General features: G+C 53.5%; 2 protein-coding genes across 2 annotated transcripts in view; one reads left to right on the top strand and one right to left on the bottom strand.

Annotated features, from left to right (window-relative positions):
* HADHA (hydroxyacyl-CoA dehydrogenase trifunctional multienzyme complex subunit alpha) overlaps window positions 1-22,901 on the top strand; it is a 40,068-nt gene extending 17,167 nt beyond the window's left edge. The window contains exons 6-20 of the mRNA XM_006032360.1: window positions 250-369; window positions 445-547; window positions 3,505-3,627; window positions 5,491-5,609; window positions 6,902-6,958; window positions 10,130-10,239; window positions 12,427-12,561; window positions 13,811-13,982; window positions 14,658-14,744; window positions 17,310-17,450; window positions 19,223-19,291; window positions 19,656-19,851; window positions 20,612-20,726; window positions 21,239-21,384; window positions 22,410-22,901. Of these exons, the coding sequence (XP_006032422.1) occupies window positions 250-369; window positions 445-547; window positions 3,505-3,627; window positions 5,491-5,609; window positions 6,902-6,958; window positions 10,130-10,239; window positions 12,427-12,561; window positions 13,811-13,982; window positions 14,658-14,744; window positions 17,310-17,450; window positions 19,223-19,291; window positions 19,656-19,851; window positions 20,612-20,726; window positions 21,239-21,384; window positions 22,410-22,555 (1,839 nt within the window). The 3' untranslated portion in view covers window positions 22,556-22,901. The remainder of the gene's footprint in view (window positions 1-249; window positions 370-444; window positions 548-3,504; window positions 3,628-5,490; window positions 5,610-6,901; window positions 6,959-10,129; window positions 10,240-12,426; window positions 12,562-13,810; window positions 13,983-14,657; window positions 14,745-17,309; window positions 17,451-19,222; window positions 19,292-19,655; window positions 19,852-20,611; window positions 20,727-21,238; window positions 21,385-22,409) is intronic.
* Window positions 22,902-25,090: 2,189 nt separating this feature from the next.
* The window catches only part of GAREM2 (GRB2 associated regulator of MAPK1 subtype 2), a 13,742-nt gene continuing 13,503 nt past the window's right edge, over window positions 25,091-25,329 (bottom strand). Inside the window, exon 6 of the mRNA XM_006032378.1 lies at window positions 25,091-25,319. Within this exon, the coding sequence (XP_006032440.1) occupies window positions 25,091-25,319 (229 nt within the window). The remainder of the gene's footprint in view (window positions 25,320-25,329) is intronic.

Consider the following 25,329-nt stretch of genomic DNA (forward strand, 5'->3'; position numbering starts at 1 on the left):
AAGTGGTGCTGGCTCCTACCCTGGGGGTCTTCAAAAGGAGGCTGGATAATCACCTAGCTGGGTCGTTTGACCCCAGTACTCTTTCCTGCCATGGCAGGGGGTCAGACTTGATGATCTGCTCAGGTCCCTTCCGACCCAACCAACTATGAAACTATGGAGCTAGGGCAGGTTGAGCTCTTAGCATTTCCTTCACCAGATGCCAGTGAAAAGCCTACTTGTATTTGTTACATCTCTGTCTCTTGCTTCCAGGTTGCCATCGCCTGTCAATACAGAATAGCAACAAAGGACAGGAAAACAGTCTTGGGCACACCTGAAGTATTACTGGGGCTCCTCCCTGGGGCGGGGGGCACTCAGAGGTTGCCAGCGATGGTAAGTGAAGACCACAGCAGTCCCTTCACTCCACATGGCTGTCTCTAGTGCTGACACCCTCTGTCTGCCTTCTAGGTGGGGCTTCCTGCTGCCTTTGACATGATGCTGACTGGGAGAAACATCCGTGCTGACAGAGCCAAGAAGATGGGGCTGGTTGATCAGCTGGTGGACCCACTAGGTCAGATGCAAAGGCACAAGAATTGTCTTCAAGTTACTCCCCACTAATTCTCCTTTGAGGATAGGGAATGATCTGTGCAGTGCAATTTAGCTGGGGAGTGAAAGCCTGGAAATGTTTTACTTTGACCATTTATAGCCAAGTGAATTGCAAAGGGTAGAATACAGGGTGGACCAGGGACTCCTTTAGTGTGAGTAGTTGAAGTCAGATAAGCCCCTGCATCCTTGTCTGGTTGAAAGGAGAGCATGATTGCTAAAGGCAGGAGGTCCCCTGAGGCCTGGATTTATACTGTATAGATACTGCTCTTACTGTTACTGACTTGAGGCTTCGGGGCAGAGATGCACTAACCCTAGCACTGCCAGGCATTCAGTCTCGCAAACTGGCTGCAGTCAAACATGCCGGTGAGCCTAGTAGCTTCCATTGGTAGGGACCTACTTAAGTTGTGGTGAGAGTGTTTTTTGCAGCCTGCTTGTGGCTGCTGATTGGCAGAGGGGCCTTGGAGGCCCTGTCCTTCACCACTGATTGGCTAAGAGGCAAAAACTGCATAATTGCACGTTCCTTGGAAATATCATATAAATTGCCATAATATTATAAATCTAACTATTACATTTTAAATCTAAATCTTTGTATTCCAGGAAACATTTTGGGGGGTTAATTCACGGGAGATTGCAGCCAGCACTATTTTTTGTGAAGATCCCCATTTTTCACAGTTTCCACAAAAAATGCGAAACAGCAATTTAAGTAGGTCCCTGCCCACTGGTCATGCTCTTCATTGCATCCAGATAAAGTTCTCTCAGTGCAGGAACTGGGGGGAGAGACCCTCAGCATCTTCACAGGATTAAACCTTTGTGTTTTTGGGAGTGGGATCAATTCTAAGAAGACAGATTCTATTTAAAGAAGGGCAGTTTGGAGGACGGGGTGGGGGGTTCTTTCTGTACAAGTTTTTCCTAAATATCACCCAAGTCTGTCCTCTTGCCAGATGGACATGAGAAATTGAATTGCCCCTGATTAGCTGCTGCTTCCTTTTTGTGTAGAAATTTTCCATAATTGTTCTTTGAAGTGTTCCAGCTAGAGCTGCACCTGCTTAGGCACCGGGATTGTAGTCTGTTCAGGAAAAGGGATACTGGCACAGTTTTCCACTCATAGGAAGCCAAAACCATTGCTAGAGCTGCTCAGATCATTTGGTTTGTAAGGAAACTCCATATATTTATGTAGTTCACAAGCTGTGATTTCAAGCAGCTCTTCACTGCCTTTACAATAGGCCGAGATAATCTGGGCGGTATGGCAAAGAGATACTTGCTCACTCTTCAAATGTAGTGTCATTCTGAAAAGTGACCGGAGAGAAACTCAACAGAGCAAGAAACTGCCATGAAGTCAGATCCTTGGGCCCACCATGGGTCGCTCAGCAGCAGCAGATCAGTTTATAAATGAGAAGGAAGTTGAGACCAGCTCGTCCTTCTTAATATTAAGATGCAAATGGAACAGACAGTAGCTTAATCACTGAAGTTTGAGTGGGACTGGAAACAGCATTGTTAATTAAGGTTTAAACAGCTTACATGAGCCCCTTGCCCATGAACAGGCAAGTGGGAATGAGCACAATACTTCTCTTTTGATCTGTCCTGGCAGGAGACAGTGAAGTGATAGGGTCATGGGAAAGTTGGTCGGGCAGTCGCATCTAGCCCAACCCCCTGCTCAAGGCAGGATCATCCTTGACTAAACCGTTGCAGGCAAGCGTGTGTCCAGCCTGCTCTTGAAAGTCCAGTGATTTGAGATTCCACTGGACAGCCTGCCCCAGTGCTTGATCACCCTCCTAGTCAGAAAGATCCTCTTAGCCTCCAAGCTAAATTTCTTCTGCTGCAGCTTGAAGCCATTACTTCTAGTCCTATCCCCTATGACCACAGAGAAAATACTAAGTTATAATTGTGTCACTCTTGTTCTGCCGGTGACAGGGGACTCCCAAGGAGACAAACTCTATTCCCAGAACTCTGCTGACAGGGTATTTAACTCCATAGTCAGTATTTAACTCCATAGTCAGCGGAGCATGCCTCACTTGGCTTTTGGCTCCCCGCAAGACTGAAGGGTGAGGGAATAAGAGACTCACTAGAGCAAGGGACAGCTCTTGGGAAGGAAGTGTTCATGTCAGTCACTGGATGGGTAGGACCAGAACTGCTGCAACACCTAGGCTGGGGCCGTGCTCCATGCCCCAGGCTGCATCATGGATGGAGCCTGCTGGCCCAGAACAAGGGTAAGGGGTCGGGGGTCAGGGGGGAGCAGGCAGGGAACAGAGGCTCCACGGGTGGGGCAGTGGAAGATGTGGGAGAAAAGGCTGCAGTAAGGAGATGGTGGGATGCAGAGCCAGCAAGGAGGGAGCAGTCAGCAGCTGCAGCCCTGACCCCTTACCTGGGGTCAGGGCTGCAGCTAGAGCCGCAACAGTCTCCTGCCCTTCTTTCCCATACACAATTCCAAAATGAGGGCTTTTTCCTCTGTGTCAAATAGGAGGGGGACAGGGCCTCATCTTGGAATCGAATAAATGCAGCAGTTTTTTAAATGGGATATTGCTGCATTTTGAGAGGTACCTCAAGTCTTGAGAATCAGTCTTCTAGGAGAATGTGCCTGTCAGACCCCACTACCAAAAGCCACACTGAGATTTGAGTTCTGAATAACGGGTAATATGCCCATTGTTGATGCTGGTGTGTCTGTGTTGGTGCCCTAGTGCTGGAGTTAAATGTCTGTTTAAAGCCTTCTGTAAAGCAACTTACTCAGCCCTTCTGCCCTTGACTTCTCTTTCCAGTAACCGGTAACCCTGCAGGCTGGAACAGAGCAGTCGGGAGCAGCAATGGATGTGTCCATTGGGTCTGTCTCCCAGCAGGGAGAGAGCTGTTCCTTCCCATTAGAAATCTGCCTACCATGTGTTACTCTGCTGTATCTCCACCCTAAGACCCCATCCTCTCTGCCCACAGGGCCCGGTGTAAAAAGCCCAGAAGAACGAACAATCGAGTACCTGGAGGAGGTTGCCATTGACTTTGCCAGAGGACTGGCCAATAAGACTGTCTCTCTTAAAAAACAAAAAGGGCTGGTTCAGAGTAAGTATCTAAGCCCTGAGCTCATCTTCAGTGGATTGTAGCGAGTTGATTCAGCTTCGCCTTCCAGAGACATGGTCTCACATGCACGCTATACTCACATTGAGCAAAGAGGAAATATAGGTCCCATCCTGCTATGGTCCTGTTTAGAAAAACACTTAGGGTGAGAGTTACAAGCAACTTGGGTACCTCAAAGGGGACTTTGACCAAACTCAGGTAGTGGAGTCCAGGATACCGGCTCTTGGGCATCTTGACTATAACCCATCACATCTAGACCCACTAAGTGCCTACCCTTTTGCTAGAAAAGCTACGTGGGGTCCTGCAGTTCAGGTACTGCACATACATGGTGGCAGCACAAATCCACAGCGCCATGTGGTTAGGAGTCAGAGGTTGGGAGTGACAAATATGCCCAAACCATTAGCGGAGCCTGATCTGCTCTGTGTGCTTAGACCATGTTTAAAAACACCTGATGTCGTTGAGTCTTGGACTCGGGGCTACCTCCATTCAAACTACAGTTTGGGGGCAGGGAGAGGGGTTGCCTCTTACATAGCAGCCTAGTGGTAAAAGCATATGCCCAGAAAGTAGGAAACCTGCTGGGTAGGTATGCTGCTTTAGAGCAGTGGAGCCCAGTGTTTTTGCTCTGCAGACCAGATTAGTGGTGCCAAGTTGGTCCATGGGTCAGATGCAGTCTGTGGGCCAAATCTAGCATGCGAGGCAGGCCCACCTGGGGCCTGATGTTAGCACATGAGGCTTGGAAATATGGCAGCAGGGGAGTGGTGCCACTACTCCCCCACTGGCAAATTTCTGGGCTCAAAGACAACCCAGTGGGCTGGACTTGAGCACCCCATGTTAGAATCATTGTATACAGTGCCTGGCAGGGACTGGGAACTCGGGAGTAGATGCTTCATCCCTTGGGCTTGCTCCCTGCTGCTATAGCCCAGCTTTAAACATGGAGGGGGCTCAGTACAACCTTGCCCACCCGTGGCAGTCCTGGGGGGTTGACATTGGACTCCCTCAAACTTAGAAGGGAGTTTGAATCAAGATCGCTTGCATCTTGGGCAGGTGCGTGCTCTAACCACTAGCTACTTTGTATTAGGCTACGTGAGACCCCATCACCACCGACTGGGTCTTAAAGACCAGAACAAGCCAGTTGCTCACTGCACAAAGGGGTGCCTGGTGTGGTGAAGCCCAAGTGGTGGCTTGGGGCCATGAAATGCCAGTTCTGCATGTGCCCAAGTCTGGGGAAGAGATCATTCAGACATTCCAGCCTGAGCCTGTTTTGGCTCCAGGGTCAAAGTAGCACTTAGATACCTAATAGGTAAAATGGGATTTGGGTCACTGGCAGCCCCCAGTCTGGGCATCAGCTGTCATGAATCCTACTCCAGGCTGAGCTCTCACTGTTTAAATGGTAGGCCCACAGGTTTAGGAATTCCATCTCGGGCATCGGGTGCATAATTAAGCGTGGGAACAAGCAGCTTTGCCCTGCCACTGTCGCTTTGGATCTGGGCCTTGGTTACCTACTTCTAACACAATCCTCTGGCAGAGTGGAGGAAAGCATTATATCCTGTGAGGCATGAAATCCTGCCCCATTGAAGCGACTTGGAGCTCTGCCATTGGTTTCAATAGAAGCAGGCTTTGGCCTTAAATGGAATTTATCACAGTGGAGTGGATTGTAAGAAAGTTCCGCTCTAAGTGCCCTGTGTGCCAATCGCTCCTGTGCCAGCTACAGCTAATTGTGTTTCAGATGAGCAGCTCCCCCTCCGTTGGGAACGTCAGTGAGAGCTGTAGCATTCATGCCATTCAGCTAGCTAGGCAGCCCTATGAAGGCTGGGCTTCTGAAGGGTGTTGCCTTGTGCTGTCTTGCAGAGGTGACGGACTTCGCCGTCTCGATTCCATTTGTGAGACAACAGATCTACAAGATGGTGGAGAAGAGAGTGCAGAAGCAAACCAAAGGTCTCTACCCCGCACCCCTGAAAATCATCGAGGTAACCACCACATTGAGGCTCACAGCACTTCTGGTACCCGAGACCGGGCCTACAACAACATAGCTTCTGCCAAGGGCAGATGGGTCTCCCCTTGCACCTAAAACAGCGGATGCTTCAAGAATTAAAATGGCCACACCTCTAAACACTTAACCTCCAGGCTGACCAATCCAGGCTGTGGACTGCAGGTTTGCTGGGATTAAAGTAGCTTCCAAAAGGAAACAAATTCCAAATCAAGCATAAGCTACAATAATAGCTGCTACAAGAACCAGCCTGGAGAGCAGGAGGCTAAATACAAGATTTCTAAATTGCCTTTAGTTTAACTTGATTAGAAGGTTTTTTTCTTAATGCCGCACCAGCAGGACAGTACTATCCAATGGCTAGCTCTCCAGAAAGCCAAGGCAAGTTAGATTCCCAAGCAACTCAGACTCTTTGGAAAAATTCCCTGCAAGTAAATCTTTTAAAACTTTTCAAATAGAAATGGTCCAAGAGGTTGCTAACTTCTGAATTTATTCTTGGATGCAAACCTTTCAGCTCCACCTGCTGGCCAGTTAGCAGCAAACACCTGAAACCCCAAATTAAATTCCACCCTCCAGAAACAATTCCATTATCTGAAGCTGCTTCTCTGATTAAACTGGCAGATTTAGAGTCGTAGAGCAGTGGGGCTGGAAGGGACCTCCGGAGGTCATCTAGTTGACCCCACTGCCTGAAGCAGGGTCATCCCTATCCAAACAATTCTGTACAAATCCTTGTCTGACCTATTACTAAAACTACAGTCAGTCATTTGCACAACTACAGGATATAACACCCCAACTTGCCACAGGCAGAGTAGGAGGTCAATGGAGGCCAGCGTTCTGCTGCTACAAGGGTTGTTAAAATGCACTTGAGAGATCCAAGACAGGACCACGTCCCATGCTACAAAGGAAGGCAAAATCCCTGCAGTCTAGTCTACACCAGTCTGACCATGGGGTAAAATTCCTTCCTAATCTCAAATATAGTGACTGAGCTGACCTTGAGCAGATGTGCACAGCCCTGTAGTCTGGAAACTCTGGGCTTCAGTCACAGCAGGAGCTATGGTTGAGGTCTGCTTTGTAATTCTTCTGGCCTTTTAGAGTGAAATCTTCCTTGGAAAACATGGAACGGAAGCCCAAGGCTTTAAAGGATATCACACAGAATAGGTTTGGGGGAGTTGGGAGAAGGAGGCTGACATCCTGTTGACTCTTCATATATTGTTTTGTTATAACAGGAATAATGTTGTATGGAATTAAACAGCCTTCATGTGTCTCTTTGGCTAGGTTGTAAAGACTGGCCTTGACCAGGGGAAGGAGGCTGGCTACCTCATTGAATCTCAGGTAAAAACACTACAACTTTCGTTGCAAGGGAGTTCCCACTTGCAAGGGAAGGTGGTCTTCCGAGGGATGTCCTAGGAGGGTGCCGGTGATGTGGGCTGCCTTTCAGAGTAGATTGGACATGCATCTTCCTTTCCCCTCATGCGTTATATACTTTAAAGCACTAAAATAATAAACTTTTGGTATTCTTGGTTTGGTCAAAGAGCCTGCTGTTCTGGGTAGTAGGAACTGTGATAGACTAGTAAAGTAGTCAAGTGCTGCTTGCCAAGAACACTGCTGGGGTGAGGAGTTGCTGTAGTTTCCTGTCCCACATGAGGCTGGTCTCCTGCCCAGCTGGAGCCAGTACAGGTGACTCCGGGAAGTTGCAGCAAATCCTCTGCTGGATATTGAGGGAATAACTTTAGTGGTTGCATCATGCCTAAGGCAGAAGGGCTCACTCCCTTTAGATGAGGGGCTTTTATCCACAATATTAAGTATCTTTAGAGTCACAGAAAATGAGAGTTAGAAGGGACCTCAGGAGGTCACAGCTAGTCCAACCCCCTGCTCAAAGCTGAACCAGCTTCAACCACATCACCCCAGCCAAGGTAATCCCAATTATTCACTAATCTGGTTTTGTGTGGTGTGGTAAATTGGCGTCTCATGTGGTAGCAAGTGTTGCAGGTGTCTTATTCATCATGCAGAGTTTGCTCTTTTAAAACACTTCTTCCATTTCATTACCTGTTTTCCTTCTGTGAGATGGACAATAGATGTGCCCACGTACTTATTCCATGCCCGTCATGATTTCACATTTCTCCACCGTATCTCCTCTCCATCTGCTCATTGAAGTATGTCCAGTCAGCCTACTTTTTAGATATGTATATGGCTTGAACTGAACAGCGCTCTAATACTGTGTCATTAGTTCCTGTTCTTTGCCTCATACATCCTAACACTTTTTCTTTTGTTTTCTGGTTGTTGCTTTGCACTGGGCAGGTGCTGAGTAGTCCACAACGATGCTTAGGTCTCTGTCCTGACTAGCTGCAGGTAACTTTGGATCCAGTAATGTAAATGTGGAATGCAAATGCCCTTCAACACCAGTCTCCTCGCACTGTGTCAAGGCTGAATTCATTCACATCAGGTCCATTCACCAGGCCTTTTAGGACTTTTGTTGTTCCAACCTCTTGAATCGCTTAAGAATGTTCTCATCTGTACTCGTCTGCATCACACTGTAGACTATGTTTAGGTCTTTGTTTGATGTCAATCCATGTACCAACCCTTAGGTTAGCAGCAGGGTGCCCCTTTCAGTGTTAAAAATTGGCCACTCGCTTTCACTCTAGTTTTGGACTAGAATAGGACTTTACTCTCACCCTCTGGCTGCCTGTTTGTTTTATTTTATTTCTTTTAAGAGTTCTTCTCATGTGGGATGCTGTGAGATGCATTTGAAAGTCTAGATTGTTTAGTTCTCTAATTCAGTGGTTTTTAAGCTCTTTTGGCCACCTACCCTTTTAGCTGCAAAAAATGGCTGCTCTTATCAACTACACCCACCATATCTGCATATTCATTCCTTAACATGTCAACAGTGACAATGTGTTGCAGTGCCATTGCTTGCCACATGCTGACCATCATCAGACCTTAAATGCTGGAGGCTGCAAGTGAGAGAGGAACAGTGGAAAAAACCCTGGTCATACCCTGTTCACTCCCTTTCAGCCTCCACTCTCTGCAGCCACGTGACAGGAAACTGGGCAAGATGGACCTAGCATCTGACCTAGTATATGGCAGTTCTTATGTTCTTCTTATTAAAATGTAGGCACATATCCTTTGGCAAAGCACCATGTACCCCAGTTTGAATGGCTAATTTATGGCCTGTTTAAAGAAATGTACTAGATGTGTGGGGCACAGAATCCTTGCTGGTTTGCTCCTACCACATTCTTGATATCTGCGCAGCTTTTCTATTTGCAGTTCTTACATCAGTCGGCATACTTGGTACCTCAAATAAGGTTCAGTCCCATTGACCCCCTCAGTGCCTTTAACTCGTTAAAATAGTTTGGGCAGATGTCTCCACTACCTTCTCTGCAGAGCAAGGGATGACATCACTTGGCTTCTTGGTACCACTCTACCCAATTTACCCCTAGTGTTGGAAGTACAGGTTCTTATGGGCACCCTGTTTCCAGTATGCATAAAGCCTTGTTTGCTCTTCGCACTGCACCTTCCCCATTGCTTTAGCCTGTGCAGCACATTTGGTTTCCTTAGAGTTGGATTTGCATTTATCAGTTTGGCTCAAACCTCGTGAGCTTTGATCCTTTACCCATGCTGGTGTTCCTTATCTTCCCGATTCTGCCCTGTTTTGTGACTGATCTTGAGAGTCTATCCTCACCAAAACCTATGAGCAGTCCCAACAGTCTTCCCCAATCTGCCAAAAGCCACAGAGAGCAAAAGCTGTCAAATGAGGAGGATTTGGCCTGTAGAAGCATAGAAATTGTTTGTCTGACTAAGAGTCTTGTTCTTATTCATAGATTCATAGAAGTAGGGTCGGAAGGGACCTCACAGATCATCAAGTCCGACTTCCTGCCCTGGGCAGGAGAGAGAACTGGGCTCAGCAGCCTGGGGTCTGCTCCCCAAACCTGCTGGGGCATGTACCAAGGGATGTCCCAGGCCAAAGCAAGATGTAGGAAGGGAGGGAGAGGTACAACATGAGCAGGAGGCAAGCTAGAGATGGGGCTGGGTGAAAAGTGAGATGAAAGTACTTTGCGACTGAGCTGAAGCATGGCCCCAGAAGGTGCTTTCATTCCTAACCAAGGAGCTTGCTGGTCAAAGGATGAGGGACACTGTGCAGAGGGTAGAAAGCACAAGTGAAGCTGGGGTCACACACTAGTTATAGGAAGCACCGCCTCCCTTTCTGAGGCAGTAACCTTTGACTTGTTCCTTGGCAGTCCAAGTGGGGAGGCATGGTTGCATGCCGGTCACGTCCACGGGCCACAGAACATCTCTCCTCTGCCAGGTGGTGACCGTCCTTCACTGTTCTGCCTCTGGAGGTTGGGGTGGTCTGTGGCAGTCAGAGGGGTGGCAGTACTCTGGCCTCTTGCACTCACCCAGAATGCTTGCATCTGCCATGTCCTATTGTACATGCCAGAAATGTTGGCCCTGTTTTTAACCAATGCAAATGCCCAGCCTTTTGACATTCTCTCCTGCTTCATTCAGAAATTTGGCGAGCTGGCAATGACCAATGAATCCAAGGCACTGCTAGGACTCTACCACGGGCAGGTGCTGTGCAAGAAGAACAAGTTTGGGACACCAAAGCAGGAGGTCAAGTAAGTGAAACTAGGCTGAATGATGGAGCAGCTGAGAGAACCTTTGCTGGGGGCCCGTTCCGATGCCTCAAGGGTGTTTCTTAGGTGAAACGCACACCAGTGCCAGTCTCCAGAAAGTGCCTCCATCCCCTGAAAAGGCTGACTCCCCAACACCACACAGTTTCCCCACTTGATGGCAGAAGTTTCTAATGATGCTTGGCCGGGTAACATGTCCAGGGCAAATGTGTTTGAGATGGTGGTCTGCCCTGAGGTTAATCAAACGCTCCTGCTTGGGTTGTGCTGACTACCAATGGCTTCCTCCCCTGCAGTGGCAGGGTGTGCTGTGCTTTGGTGGACCCACAGCTGTCAGGCTGGCACTTGAGCCTGCAGTGAGATCAACTATCCAGCCTGTCTGGAGGATGAAAGTGGCCAACTCGGTCCAGAACTCAGAACCTTGATGGCCTGCATGGCCCAGCTGCATGTGGTGCGAGTCCTAGTGGGGTGTTGCTTTCCCCGTGTGAAGGCTGAATTACTGGGGAGAAATGCTGGGCAGTAGCCTCACCTTAGTCTGCCCACCTGCACTGCCCATGCAGGTTGCGCTGGCAGAGGGTTGGGTCAGAGGGGCAGGTCTTGCACAGGAGGCGGTCCCCAGCACCTGACTTCATTGGATAGAAAGCAGGGGGTGGCAGCTGGGGGTGATTAGATCCCAGATGCCAAACCAGGAGCTGAGTTAGGGGACTAGCAGGATCCCTTCCAGGGAAGGACAGTGCATTGTATTAGCTGTTTCAAAGCAAGCTGTGGTTGCTATGCGTCCCACTTGCTAATAGGATTGGTAAGAACGTTACAAAACTTGGTAGAAATCCTCTCGGGATTAAACTTGATTTGCATGTTAATCTGATGAGGCTTTATACCATGCTCACTCAGCATGCCAGCCAAAATCTGAACAGGCTTTTGGAAACACCTGGTAAATCCTCTCTGTGACTGTGAAGAGACAGACTTCCCTGCGCGCCGGAATACCTGGAATGAATTGCAGGTTGGGTATTTGAAAAGGCCAGCTGTGTTGTAAAATGACAGCGATATGCAGATAATGCCCAAGATATTTGGCCTGTGGTTGAAGGTATATGAAGAGGACTGCTAGCCTCTGAGCTGGGGGGGTTTGTCCAATAAGGACTTGTCTATATTTAAAGCTCTTGAATAAAATAGGATGCGAACTGAGTGAGCTGCAGTGTCTTCTGAGTAACTCCGAACACACATGGCAACAGGAGAGCCTCTGCCTGCTCAAGTGAATCAGGTGTTAGAAAGCTGAAGACATACTGCAGAGGCTCTAAATCCGCAGAGTCCAGAGAGAGGCGTGTAAAACCGATGGCAAGCCCCAGAACAAGAATCATGTTCTGTTCACTTAAACACACTTTGAGAGATCCTTAAGCTCAACAGCTGCAAGGTGCATTTAACTCTCATATAAGTGTCTCTGCACGTGGGAGTTGTTTCCAACTAAGTCCAGTGGTAGGTAAGTCCAAGGGGCCACATGCTTCCCTGCAGAGGGCTCCTGTGTGGAGGGTGTGGACCAGCTAAGGAGACAAGATGATCCGGGAATGGAAGTGGTCAATTCTCCCAAAGGACCCAGCCCAGACGGACACGAGTTCCCCGCTGCTGTCTCTGTCTCTAATCGGGTGGATCAGAGGCCCTGAGGCATGTGAGGCAAGGTTGTTTCTGCTTATGTCTCTGGCTCCAGATTTCTGAACCGCATTATGTCCTGTAACCTGCTTCCAACATTTAAAACGTGTGACAGTAAGTGTAGTGAGGACACAACTGAATTGGGTATCAACCAAAGATGGTGCAGGAACAAATGTGGAACAGTCTGGCAGATGGGACAGATTTCAGCTCTGTGCTGGCTTCTGGCCAGAGGGCGTTCAGATCAGTAGAGACCTGGTGAGCAACCACGGCATGGCTTTGCAGCTAGTAGGACTGTCTGCACTGAGACTGGCTTTATCTTGAGAAAATAAAGGCTTCCTTTGGGAGGGGAATAGCAGGGTGGTGCTGCTGATACCAGGAGGCCTCTTGCAAAATAACCCCTCTGCATGAGGCTAGCTTCAGTCTGATCTCCACCTCCAGTAAATGCCAACACCTGCATGTCAGGCTCATCCTGCATCTCAACAGACAGCAGTAGCTAGCTAATATGCCTATCCATGTTGGTTGTCTTTTTTGCAGGCACCTTGCTGTGCTGGGAGCAGGGCTGATGGGAGCTGGGATTGCCCAGGTGTCAGTGGATAAAGGGCTTAAGACCATTCTGAAGGACACAGCCCCACAAGGATTAGACAAAGGACAGCAACAGATCTTCAAAGGGTAAATGAACTGGGCTGAATGGGCTGAGCCATCCTTCAAGGGAAGTGTCTGGAGTAAGGTCCCTATTGCCAGGTGAGCCGGGACTGCTGGTCTGTCATTTCCTTGAGCTCTGCTGAGTGTGAGAAGACACCTGACCATCACTGCCATGGCAGTGTGGAGGTTCCTCCTACAGTTCCCCTGCGCTGTCAGCATAGCGCTGTTTCCTGACAGGGGTTGATCTAGGGAACACTGTCAGGCTCAACCTGGGAATAGCAAATCCCCTGGAGGCCCTGAGCATGCCACAGTGTTGGCATTCAGAGCCATTCCCTGTCTGTCCCAGGCTGTACACCACTGGTCCTTTATGCAGCTCAGTGCACTAACCAAACCTGCATAACATTTGGAAGTTTGTAGGAGGATCTGTCAGGTTTTGCCTGGCACCTAGGGCAAGGTGACACTTGGGTCACCAGGGGTTAGTTGGCCGCACGCTGGCCAGGTACCAGCCGGGTTGACTCAACTGCCTGCACCCCCAGGCCTGGGCTGCGGCCTTGTACTCTGCCCCACACGTGCTTCCTATGACAGAGATGCCCCCCTGTTCTGAAGAGCTGGGCTCCCGCCTTGAGAATCATAGAACAGTTGGGCTGGCAGGACTCGGGAGTCTGCCTAGCCCAACCGTCTGCTCGGGCAGGACCAGCCCTAGCAAGTGCTCGTCTAAGTGCAAGTGAGGGGAACAAACCCTCATGTGAGAAGATCAGACACAAAACCCAAAACCTCAAACACACCCTGGCTTGCGCCAGGTAAAGCTGGGGGACAAGGGACCCATTATGTCCTGCTGCTGAAAGTACACAAAATAGGTGGTTAAAATACACTCAAAAGATCCAGAGAAGAGGCATCTTCCTCAGGGAAGCCCCCATTGCTCACAGAAAAGGCAGAGGAGGAATCTGTTCAGAATCATAGCTGCAGAAAAGCTGCTCTTCCTCCTCCCTCATCACCTCCTGACTGTGCTCGCCCTCCAAGCAATAGGCTACTGACCTCGATCAGGCCCCTTCAGTCTGAAGCAACAGTGCCTGCCCAGAAGAGGCCTTTGACAGATCGCCAGCCAGCAGAAGGGTACTGATCCTGCTCAGGAGGAGAAGAGGGTATAGCAAGAAGGCCCCTGCTCTGGCTGGGAAGGCCACACCAAAATCCAGAACCCTTGGTACAAGGCTAGGGCTTCCCTGGCCGAGCCAAGTTGCCCTGCTTCATCAGGACTGACAAAGCATCTTCTCCCCAGGTTGAACAGCAAGGTTAAGAAGAAGAGTCTGACATCGTTTGAGAGGGACATGATTCTCAGCAACCTTGTGGCGCAGCTAGATTATGGGGGCTTTGAGAAGGCCGACATGGTAATCGAAGCGGTGTTCGAGGACATCAGCATCAAGCACAGAGTGCTGAAGGAGGTGGAAGCGGTGAGTATTTCCTCATCCACCCGGATCCTGCCACACCAGGGAGCCACAGGTCCATGAGCCCCAGCACTCTGCTGCTGCCTGTGGGGTTTGGAGGTCAGTCCTATGCCAATGTTCTGGCATGGGTGGGTAACTGAGCTGGTTCTTGGCTGAGCTGTGCCCTCAGTTGTCCAGCTTTTCACCTGTCCTGAGGACTGCTTAAAAATATTCAGCTATGTTCCTTGAACTACTGAAGTGGGAATGGTGCCTCATCCATCCCTAGTTTCACATTGATGGCAACAAACAGGGCGGGCAGTTACGCATCAGAGGCATGGTCTTGAGCAAGTGACTTCAGGTGGGTTGGTGGATGTTCCTGCCCAGTTCTCGCACTGGGCTCTGTACCCCTAGCTGAAACACGGGGGCCCAAGGCTGCAATAACCCCACATACTGGAGCTCAGCATTCGGAGGTAGCTCTGGCTTTACCACAGACCTGAGCTGCTGAGCATCTCTGAACTGTCTCCACCTCTATCTTGCTTGAAGGGGCTGGGGCTTGCTTCACTGTTTATCAAGGGCTCTTGGAGCCAGTTGATGAATCTGCCCTGTGGTGCTTAAGTTTGCAGTCCTGGAAGTGCCTGAGTCCAGGCTGTGGCCTCTGTGCTTGTGCAGTGTGTGACTTTAAGGTGCCTGTTCTCTTTGTAGGTGACCCCTCCTCACTGTATCTTTGCCAGTAACACCTCAGCCCTCCCAATTGGTCAGATCGCTGCAGCTAGCAAAAGGCCGGATAAGGTAAGTCCTGGAAACCCACGCGCTTCACAGAGCAAATGAGTGTTGAGCTGCAGATGCCAGCTGGAGGTCCTTTCCTGCCAGCATGTGTCCTTGAAGGAGGGACTGCTATGTGCTTGGGGGTGCTGCCCACCTGTCTGAAAGGAGACAGCTCCATAAAGCTCCCAGCTCAGGATCATGACCAAAGGACTGACCTGATCCTGTGGTGGATAAACAGAGAAGGTGTAATGTGTGGGAGCAGGAAAGCAGTGAGAAGAGTGGGGGGGGAACTGGAGTAAATAGTGACTTTGTAGGAGAAAGGAGGGGTAGACAGCGATCAGCAAAGGACCGGAGTGGTGTGTGCCCTTAGTCTGGTGGTTCCCTGGACTTGTGCATGCCTCGCGTGCTTGTCTGTGCCAGACAGAGTTAGTCAGAGGTAGCAGGAACACGGGTTCCCTCTGATTCAATACAGGCAAAGTTCTGAACTTCCTGAGACCCTCGGTCCCAGGAACAGCAGCCTTCTGACTCCCAGGACACACGTAGAAGAACAGCTCCTCTGCCATGCAAATTGTGTTTCCTTGCTCAAACTTGCAAATGAGCTTCCTCTATCTCCGGGCTGGATAAATTGCCTGTGTAATGACACTTCATGGAAAACTAATAGGAGATCATTTAACTAATTAACGCATATTCTTTAATTAGTTTGGCAGGCTACAGGGCTCCTACAAGGTGCCTGTAACTTAGGCAGCTATTAGTGGTAAGCGTGGCTGCCTGCAGACATGACGGCTTGATTGCATGACTGCATTTGACCAAGAAGGGGCAGAGCTGAAAAAGCCCCACTTAAATGGGGATCCCAAAGGAGGTTGCACTTGACTCGCAAATGACTGCCTGGAAAGGCGCCTGTTTGTCCTCTGCAGCTGAGTGCTGTAACAGCTCCAGAAATCCCAGCCTACAGCCCAGGGAATTCACTCCACAGCTGATGGCTGTCTCAGATCCATGGGGTCTGGCCTCCTGTTCCCCAGGCACAGAGCATGCTCGCTAGGTCCCATCACCTTTCTCCCCTTCACATCTTTGCTTTTAAAGATCACATGCCTCACATAGTGTCCTACATCAGGTGGGTGGCACAGCTGAGGTGGGAATGAGGGTTCCTGGCCCCATGCCCGGCTCACTAGGAAGTGCTGCTACCAGACCCTAATCCCCAAGAGAAAGGTACAGGTAGCATGTTCATTGCAAACCCTCTGTAGAGTTTTGTTTTGTTTTTTAAAGTCTTCAATTGCTATTGGAGAATGGAAAAAAGATCCACGGGATGATTTTCTCTGATTGCTTCTTGCTACTGAAATTGAGTGCACAAGGGCATCTCGTGCTAACTACCCAAGACCTGCTCTGCTCTCCTTTTCCAGGAAGCCTGGGGAAATTATCCCAAATGCGGAGCCATTTCCTCAGAGCAGTTAAATCAAATTCCCCTTCTGGGCCCCACTCCACAAAGGAGCCCGGCTCCCTGCTGGAGAATGGCTGGCCTGAAGTGTTGGGTTTGGGGGCAGCCCCTCCCAACATGCTGCTGTTCCCCTTGCTGGGCTGTCTGCTCTCTCTGCGTGATCTCATTGCAGCGCGTGCTGGAAATACGTGCTTCTGGTGGGTACAAGTTACCCACAGGTTGCATTCAGAAGTGCTCAGCCCCCTATGAAATCCATCCCTCAGGTCAGACCAGGCCCCCAAAAGCAGTGGCCACCTCTGTAGGTTAGCCTGGATATCGGCACTGCCCCAATGGTCACATGGTTCCTAGAGTTGCTAGAAGCCTGCTAGTTCTGAGCGACTGTCTCCCCCAAACTCTCCTGGTCCAACTGGTGCCATTTCAGACCTAGTGACAAACAGTTTCCCCTCCCTTTCCCCCCTGTTTCTCCCATGGCTGCGCCTAGCAATAACCTGGTCAGTCCTACCTTCAGCAGCTGCTAGCACTCTGGGGGTAGCAGAGAGAGCCTTTGGGTGGCCTGTCAGTCAGGAGAAAGCACTGAATTGACCAGTAGCTTGAGACAAATTCAGTCTCTCCACTAACTAGACAAGATCAAGCAAAAGGTAGGGTAGATGTGCAAACTAACTCAACCAGATATATAGCATAAACTTTGAGTAGAGGGCTTATTTCACTTTTGTCATTTTTGGCCTTGTCAAGTCCTCATACTTGGCATCCCTGGGCTTCCTGGGAACTTTGTGCACTTCCTTTCTCCCAAATCAAAGAGCCTGTTCAAAGTACAGGCCTGCTACTGTGGGGCACATAGTGCCTCTAACTTCTTGCGGATTTGAGGAAGCTGGATGGACGTACTGAAGATGCTGGCACAAGGCAGCTGCCTGCTGTGGATGCTAAACTGCTTCCAGGTAGATTGTTGTAGACTCAGCCCCCAAAGTGCCGCATTCAGACTGGAAAGAGATCAGTTTCCTCCTGGACCAGTGCCTCGTTCCTTGTAAGCACAACAGCCCTCTTACCGCCCATGTGAAGCCAATGAGGCCAGCCTCTGTCTGTACCCAAAGAGTTGCAAAATTCAGCCTGACCTGCTTTCTCTGAATGCTGAGTTTGGGCCTTCTCTCCTTTCCCTGCAGGTGGTTGGGATGCACTACTTCTCCCCCGTTGACAAGATGCAGCTGCTGGAAATCATCACTACTGACAAAACGTCCCAGGACACAGCTGCTGCTGCCGTGGCTGTCGGCCTCAAGCAGGGCAAGTTGATCATCGTGGTCAAGGTAAAGTGCCTTTACTCGGGATCCCAGGGTCTGTGAAGTGGCTGGGGGATTCGGCATGTTCAGCTGCAGCTCCAAAGCCTTTGGGGCTTGCCTGGGGAGCTCTGATGCAGGCACAGCTCTATGGCCATGAGGTCAAAGCAGGGCTGAAAGGCCCGGGAATGATTAGCTTAGGGGTAAGGATTCCAGCGGCTCCCCCCTGCCTCCTTTGCCAACAGCCCTGAAGGCCTGAGAGGAACAGGGCTCCCATCTCCTAACCCACAGTCAGGGCAAGGACCTTCCCATTTACCCTGCCAGCTTGGAGATGAAGACTGGAGGGACCTCACAGGTCACCTAGTCCAGCCCCCTGCTCAAAGCAGGACCATGCCTGACTAAACCAGCCCAGCCAAGTCTCTCTCCAGCCTGCTCTGGGCATGTCCAGGGATGGAGAGTCCACCACTTCTCAGGCAGCCTGTTCTCGTGCGTGACCCCCATTAGAGTCAGAAAGTCCCCCCTCATCTCCAGCCTCAGTTTTCCTTGCGGCAGCTCGAAGCTGTTGCTCCTAGTCCTATCCCCTTACAACTACAGAGAAAAGCCCATCTCCATTCCCCCTGTAATCGGTCTGCCGGTCTTTGAAGACTGTTATCAAATCCGCCCTTGGTTCTCCAGGCTTTCCTTGCTTGAGTGTGACCTCAAGCTGTGAGGCCCTCCTGGCTTTTAGGACAGGTAAGTGGTTAGGGGTGAGTGTGTGTCTGAGGGGAAGGATGGGAAAAGAGAATTAAAAGGGAACGGTCCGAGCTGCAGAGCAAAAATGGTGCCAAACCCAGAGGAGCAAGGGAACCCCTTGGAGAGGGCAGAAAAATCCCATCACCTATAGGGCACAGCGCAGCGCAGCTACAAGACAACGGGCTAAACTGCAGCAAGGCAGGGTCGGATCAGAGCTCAGGAAGAACTTCCTTACTGTGAGCAGCAGAGCAGTGAAGCCAGCTGCCTGGGGGAGCGGTGGGATCTCATCCCTTGCAGGGCTCCAGCACTACCAAGAAAAGTTACTAGGATATGGCTCCCAAACCACAGGCCTTCTTAGCTCCCCCTGCCAAGAGACTTGGCCGGTGGGGTGCTCCCAGCCTTGGTCTCCTGCAGAGCTGGTGGTTGTCTGGCCCCTCTGCTAATGCCCTAAGCAGAGTCTGTGACTTAGCAAATGCCTCCTCTCTGTTTGAGGGCAGTTTTGTGTTAAAACGTCTTCCCCCAGCTTGTTTGCTGCTGTACATCTGTCACACCCAGTACGGACAACGGGGTTCAAGTGAGCCTTGCCCCACCTGCGTCGAGTGCAGTTGGTACGATCAGACTGTGCTAAGCTCTTGGGAGTTGGAGCTGGGCACAACTATAAGAGTGAAAATACTCCCTGTCCTCCAGGGGTAAGCACTGGCAGAGGTTTCCATGTGCTGTTTTCTGTCCAGCTGGAACCAGCCTGGTTGTCGAGTCATGGAGCATGAACCCATGGACAGTTTGGTGGCTTTTGTTGCCCCTTTGGGCCTGGGCACAAGACCCATTTTCTCTGGGGGAGAAGTGGCATAATACCACCTCCCTGGGCAGCCAGCTCAAGAACTGGCTGCACCCGGCCCTTACAACAGAGCATCGTTCCACTTGAGGTAAATGTGCCACGTTGCACTTTGCCCGTTCGGGGTGCATCTCCTGGCCTGCCTCGCAGCAGCCCCTGCGCTCGCAGCAGGCAGAAGAGCCTTGTTCCTGCCGCGCTTTTGGAACTAACCTGCTTTGCTGCTCCTCTCCTTCCCCAGGACGGCCCAGGTTTCTACACGACCCGATGTCTAGGGCCAATGCTGGCAGAAGTGGTCCGGGTCCTTCAGGTGCGTTGGGGCAATGTTGTGGGGTGGGGGGGAAGCAGACAGCGACAGGTCACACTGGCATGCAGCACTCAAGTGTGCCTGTGTGTGTAAGGAAAGCCATGCCAGGCACCCTGCATCTGCTCTGGACCTCTTGCTGCAGCCTTGGTGGTGATGTACGGGTGGCTTAGACCCTCTGGCCTATCCAGCTGGCAGCTCTAGGGGGGAGGCTGCTTATCAAACCACAAGAGAGCTACACCCAAGTGCGTGTACTCCTTGGCACCCCTGTGCCTACCAGGCCCTGGTCCCTGGGTGGGGTGGGCAGGACTCCTCCAGGCTCCAAAGGGCCTTTAGCTCCTGAGTAACCTCCCGTGGCTTCCCCCTGCAGGAAGGCACAGATCCCAAGAAGTTGGACGCCCTCTCCACTGGCTTCGGCTTCCCCGTGGGTGCAGCCACCCTGATTGATGAGGTGGGGGTGGATGTGGCTGCCCACGTGGCAGAGGACCTGGGCAAAGCCTTCGGCGAGCGCTTTGGCGGCGGCAGCGTTGAGCTGATGAAGCTCATGGTGGAGAAGGGCTTCTTGGGTAAGTGGGGCTGGCACGTCGGGGCTGGACTGGGTCCTGCCGCACCCTCCTCTTCCTCTCTGCCTGTTGACAGCCCCATCCTGATGGCAGGGGTATGGGAGCCCAAGTGGGCAGCTAGGGGGGCATCTGGTATTCGGGTCATTCTGACCTTCCATGACAGGAGGTGGCTGGGACAGGTGGTGCCTGCCAGCGGCTGCTGTTCCTCTGCACAAGGCCACGTGGGGCAGAGCCATCTCCCAAGGCAGGCGCCTCGTTGAAGTCTGGGAGCAGGAGCTGCACCCAAGCCCCGGCTGGAGTATTAGCATGCTGAGCCTGCGGGCTGTGCTCGGGTCGCTCTGTCCTCCTTTGTGATGTCTGTGCTCCTGAGCGCTGACTGGACCAGTGTGGACAGGTCTGCTGGTTGTGGGGACAGTGGGAGCGGGTCACTCTGTCTTGGGGCCTCCAGCCCTCGTGGCAGCAAGGACAGGCAGTGCTGGGCACTTCTTAGCAAGGTCCAGCAGACATCTGCACCCCCTCCCTTGTCTCCCACCCCTGCCCTGCTACAGGAGCTACTGCTCTTTCTCCACCAAGTGGTCAAGCCCACATTGCTGACTTCCTTCTCCAGAGAGCAGGGGAGCTGCTTCCTAGGGAGCAGTGGGGCTTGGCACAGTCTCACTTGCCTGTGAGCCACTGGTCACTTGACAAATGTCCCAGCAGCCACAGGAGGCTGCTGCTTCTCCCTGTAACCTGCCCTGTAACCAGTGCCCTTTCCCCCTGGCAGGCCGCAAGGCTCTGAAGGGCTTCTACATCTACCAGGAAGGCGTGAAGAACAGGAGCCTCAATTCTGGCATGGATGAGCTCCTGGCCAGGTTCAAGTTGTCAGCCAACCCTGCAGTGTAAGTAAATCGCATGCCAGCCCCGCAGACTGTGGGGCGAGAGGGTGGACCTGGCCCTGGCACCCAGCCCCATCAAGATCAACTCACTATGTTCCTGACAGAGCCTTTGGGCCTGGCCAGCTGAGGGCAGGGGACCGTGGCTGTAGCTGGTAGCTCAGGCCGCAGGGCAGTGTTGCTTCAGGAAAGCCCGGCACCCTTGAGAACTGGGGTGGGCCTGTGTTACCAGAGTCCATGTTGGGCTCTTCCTGGGGCTTTGGGACCCTGCGATAGATTGTTTTCTGCCTTCCTTGCTGGGGACCAGCATGCTCTTGTGTTGGGTCTTGCAGTCTTGACACTGACCTAGCTCCGGTACTGCTCCAGCCTGATCCCTTCCTGGCTCCTCCCCGCCTGCCTCAGGCCAGCAGACGAGTGTGGCTGGGAGCATTCAGTGAGCTATGAATGACTCCTGCACGCCCCCTCTGCTCCCAGTCCCCTGGCTACCCGAGTGACCCTTGCACGTGTCTCCATTGCAGCTCCACTGACCAGGACATCCAGATGCGCCTGGTGACGCGGTTTGTGAACGAGGCGGTCATGTGCCTGCAGGAGGGCATTCTCAGCAACCCTGTGGAGGGGGACATCGGCGCTGTGTTTGGCTTGGGCTTCCCGCCCTGCCTGGGAGGTAAGCAGGGGCATCTCCACTGCTCTGCTGAAGAGCAAGCACCGGGGCCCGGGCATTCGCAACAGGCTGGAGGCCAGGCCTCAGCTACTGGCCCCTATACTGGGTCAGGACACCGGGCTGGACAGGCCTGTGGTCTGCTCCTGGGAGTGGTGAGTGGCAGGTAGTTCAGAGGGGTTATGTCCATCACCTTGGCTGGACCCCAACCCCGTGTGGTCTTCACAGTGCAGACAGCACAGCCAGGGCACTCGCATCTCAGTCCTATTAGCAGCTGGGCCCGGTTCTCACCTCTGCTTTAGAGCCCAGCATGGAGACTTCTTCGCTCTGGGGGAATTGGGATCTCCACAGGGCCTCGGCCCGTGTGACTGGCCAAGGGACTGTTCTGTACATCACCACGTTGTGTGCAGCCAGCTGCCTAAAGCAGGAGCGGATCATTTGTCGTACCTCAACCTCATGGAAGGGGGTGGGTCCTGTGCGACTCTGAGCTTGGCCAAGGGAGAGCAGCCAGTGGCCCAGCCTTGCTTTTCTTCTGCTTACGAGATTCGACCATTGCCCCCCGCCTCCCCTGCCTTCACCCGTGAAGCTCTGGCCTTGGAGGCCTACAGCTTTAGCTGGGGATGGGGGCGGGGATCTGGCACAGCTGTGCCTTGCAGGTGTGTAGAGTGAAGTGGTCACCTCCTCCCCTTCAGCAGAGATGCTGCCCAGCAGGGCAGGCGGATCCTGGGTGTATCAGTGGCTCAATTGGGATCATTAGTAGCCCTGAGTGCAGCTGGGACTCTGTAGTGGCAGCTTCTACAGCCACTTTGGTGCCCAAATCTGCTGTCCCCACGCACGCAGGCTGGAGTGCTGCCAGCTGCCTCATGGCACAGCCTGACCCTAGCAAACAGCAAGGCGGGGGTCGGGGTGGGGTGCCCTCTCTGCTAGAGGCTCCTTTTGGTCTTGATGGTCAGAGCCACCCTCCCAGGCCCCTGCAGGCCTCTCCCTCCAGCCGGGCTCTCCTGAGCCACCCTCCCGTGTCCCCTTGGCAGGTCCCTTCCGCTACACAGATGCACATGGCGCCGGGCGCTTGGTGGACAGCCTGAGGAAGTACGAGGCCGTCTATGGAAGCCAGTTCACCCCCTGCCAGCTGCTGCTGGACCACGCCAAAGACCCAGGCAAGAAGTTCCACAAGTGACGGTCCCCGTGAGCTGCAGAGCCCGGGCAGGGCAGCGGCTTCGCTGTAGGTGGATCTCGCAAGCGCTGGGGGCAGAGCAGGAGGGGCCACAGGTACCCTCGATGCCTGCAGTCCTCCAAGTGCCTTAGCAGCCACGGTAGTATGGGCACGTGGCCCCTTCCGCCCCCAGGCTGGGCATCACCCCTTGTGGCGGGCCACAAAAGAGCCTCCCTTGTGTCCAGCGTCCGAGTCCCATGTGTTGCAGCCGCCCATCCAACCAGCGGAGCCAGGACACCCGTGCCCCAAGCACCTGCGTGTCTCTGCCCATCACTGCACCCGCTCAACAATAAACCCCACGCTCTTGGTTTCTCAGACTCCGTCTGTGTGATGCGCGCCTGGCCCAGCAGCGTAGCCTCGGGGTGCAAGGGGGCTGTGCTCAGCCGGGGTGGGTGCTGGGGGTGGCCGCGCTCCCCTACCTCAAGGCCAGCCTGCTGCTCTGTGCATCCAGGCTGCTGGCGGCTGAACAAAGCCCCCTCCCTGCCTCGGTCACCTCTGGCATGGATCAATCTGTCCGCAGGAGCCATGGCGCTGCTGTCTGCTCGGCCGCCAGATGGGCCCTGCTGTAATTGCCCATCCATCCTGCGCCGGCCAGACGGGGCCCCCATGGGGAGAGCTTAATTCAAACTAAAAGGCTTTAAATCTCTGCCCACCTGTCACTAATTGCCAGGCAGCTCCCCTTCCCCCACCCCCTCGTCCTGCCGTGGGGCTGCCTGGATCAGGGTGGCAGGGCAGAACCAGGCAGGGCTGGGGATGGGGCTATCTCGCTTTCCCTGAGCCCCCTTTGCAGGGCTCGTCTCATGCTGACCAGCCCCACTTGTGCTGGCTGCTTTGGCCTTGAGCCGCAGGCTCTGCCTGCCTGGAGGAAGCTCCTTTGATCTCAGATGCCGCCTGTCTCCAGCGTCAGGGCCGCAGAGGCAGTTCCCGCGTCCCAGGCAGCTCCCCTGAGGTTGCAGTGCAGCGCCAACCCCTGGCAGCAGTGGCGGAGCTGCGGCGGAGGGCGCCAGCCGCAACCCGTGCAGGGAACAGCTTCCACTGCAGCGTTCGAGGCCAGTTCCCTGTGCACGTGCAGGGGTGGGGCAGTGCCTATGAGCCAGAGCTGCTGGCTCTGCCCGTGTCAGCCCCACTGGATCCCTGCTCCCAGGTGGCTGCTGTGGGGTGGGGGTTGGTGCCTGTCCCTGGGGCAGCAGTGGAGGCCAGCCCCAGTGACGTTGGGCAGGGGGCTGCTCTGGGTCCACACGCCCTGCCCTGGGTACGGGCTATACCCTCCCACCCGCTCCTTGCATGCACGGTGCCCCCGGCTCTCTTTCTCGGTCGTTTATTTCTCTAATCGACGCGGATTAAGTGAAAACAGTAGAAACATGCCCCAGGCTTGCCCAGCACCACCAGGCCCCGGCTGCTCTCACCCTCCCAGGTTAGACGAGGGGGAGGGAAGGGAGCAGGGCCCGCAGCATTATCGTCAGGCCCAGCGGGGCCAGGGTTAGTTGGGGGTCACTTTAGTCCTGATTACCAGAGGGAACTGGGTGGGCGCAGGGGGCTGTGCCCTACGGCAGGCGGGTGCCCACGCATGCCCCTCTCTGCCAGGCTGAGAAGGAGACACACCCTCTCCCGTATTGCAGGCTGTGCAGGTGGGAGGTGGGCTCTGCCAGCCGTCTCCCAGGCAAGGGGCACATGCCACAGCAGGCTCCCGAGGCTTCCCATGCATTTGCCTACCTCTGTGTGCCCTCGGGGGGGGCCCAGGGAGGGGCCATGGCCAGCATCGCTGCAGGGCTGGTGCAGAGCACCTTTCCCTGTTGTGAACCACTGAAACACCTGCCCCCAGCCTGGCCCTGGACCAGGGCTTGCAACCCACCGTCTCCATCTCCATCTTCACCCTCCTTGGGCCTAGTCCCTGCTGGGCTAGGCTCTGGCAGCCACGCTCAGGGCTGGGGGGACATGGGTGTGCAGCATGGCAGCTGTGGAGACAGGTCCTGGGCCCCGGGAGCTCTCCACCAGCTTCATGCACCACGAGAGCAGCGTTTCTTGCCCCAGTGCCACGTGCAGCACCCAGCCCAAGTCCCCAGCCCCCTGCCAGGCCCAGGTTCAGGGGCAGCTTTAGGGGGGTCCCTGGGAGAGGAGAGGGAGATGCTAACCAGGAAGGAGGAGGGAGCAATGTGAAGGAAGCACCACCCCAGCAGGATCAGGGAGGAGCTCCCCCTGCCTTAACTCGGGCAACAAGGCATTAAACCAGAATCCCCTTCCCCAAACTGGGGGCAGGCAGGGAGCGGCTGGCACCCTGCAGCCGAGGCAGGAGCGTCCTGCCCCCCACATGGGCTGAGCCCCGTGCACACGGCGTCCCACTCGGGCAGGGAGCCCCAGCCGTGGGGCCACCGCTGTGGGTGGAGGGGGTCTAATACCCCCCTGCCCCTTTGCCCTCGGGCCACGGCGCAGCCCAGAGGCTCACAGGTCCGGTCCATCCCTACGGGCCCCGACTGACTGGCAGGGGACCCCGGCGTCCGGCTAGATCTTGGGCCGCCAGCCCTTGATGAACTGCATGATCTTCTTGACCTGGAGCTTGGTGAGCTTGAAGTCGTCGGCCAGGATCTCCTCGGTGAGCTGCACGAAGATGCTGCCGTCGATGCGCTCCCGCGCGAAGAAGCTCACCACGTCCTCGGACAGCCCGATGAACCGCAGGCACCGCGACACCTCCTCCACCGACAGCGCCGACAGGTCGGCCGGCGGGCGCCACGCCGCCCCGT

This window comes from Alligator sinensis, unplaced genomic scaffold (genome assembly GCF_000455745.1).
Source record: "Alligator sinensis unplaced genomic scaffold, ASM45574v1 scaffold8_1, whole genome shotgun sequence".
Taxonomy (NCBI): Eukaryota; Metazoa; Chordata; order Crocodylia; family Alligatoridae; genus Alligator; species Alligator sinensis.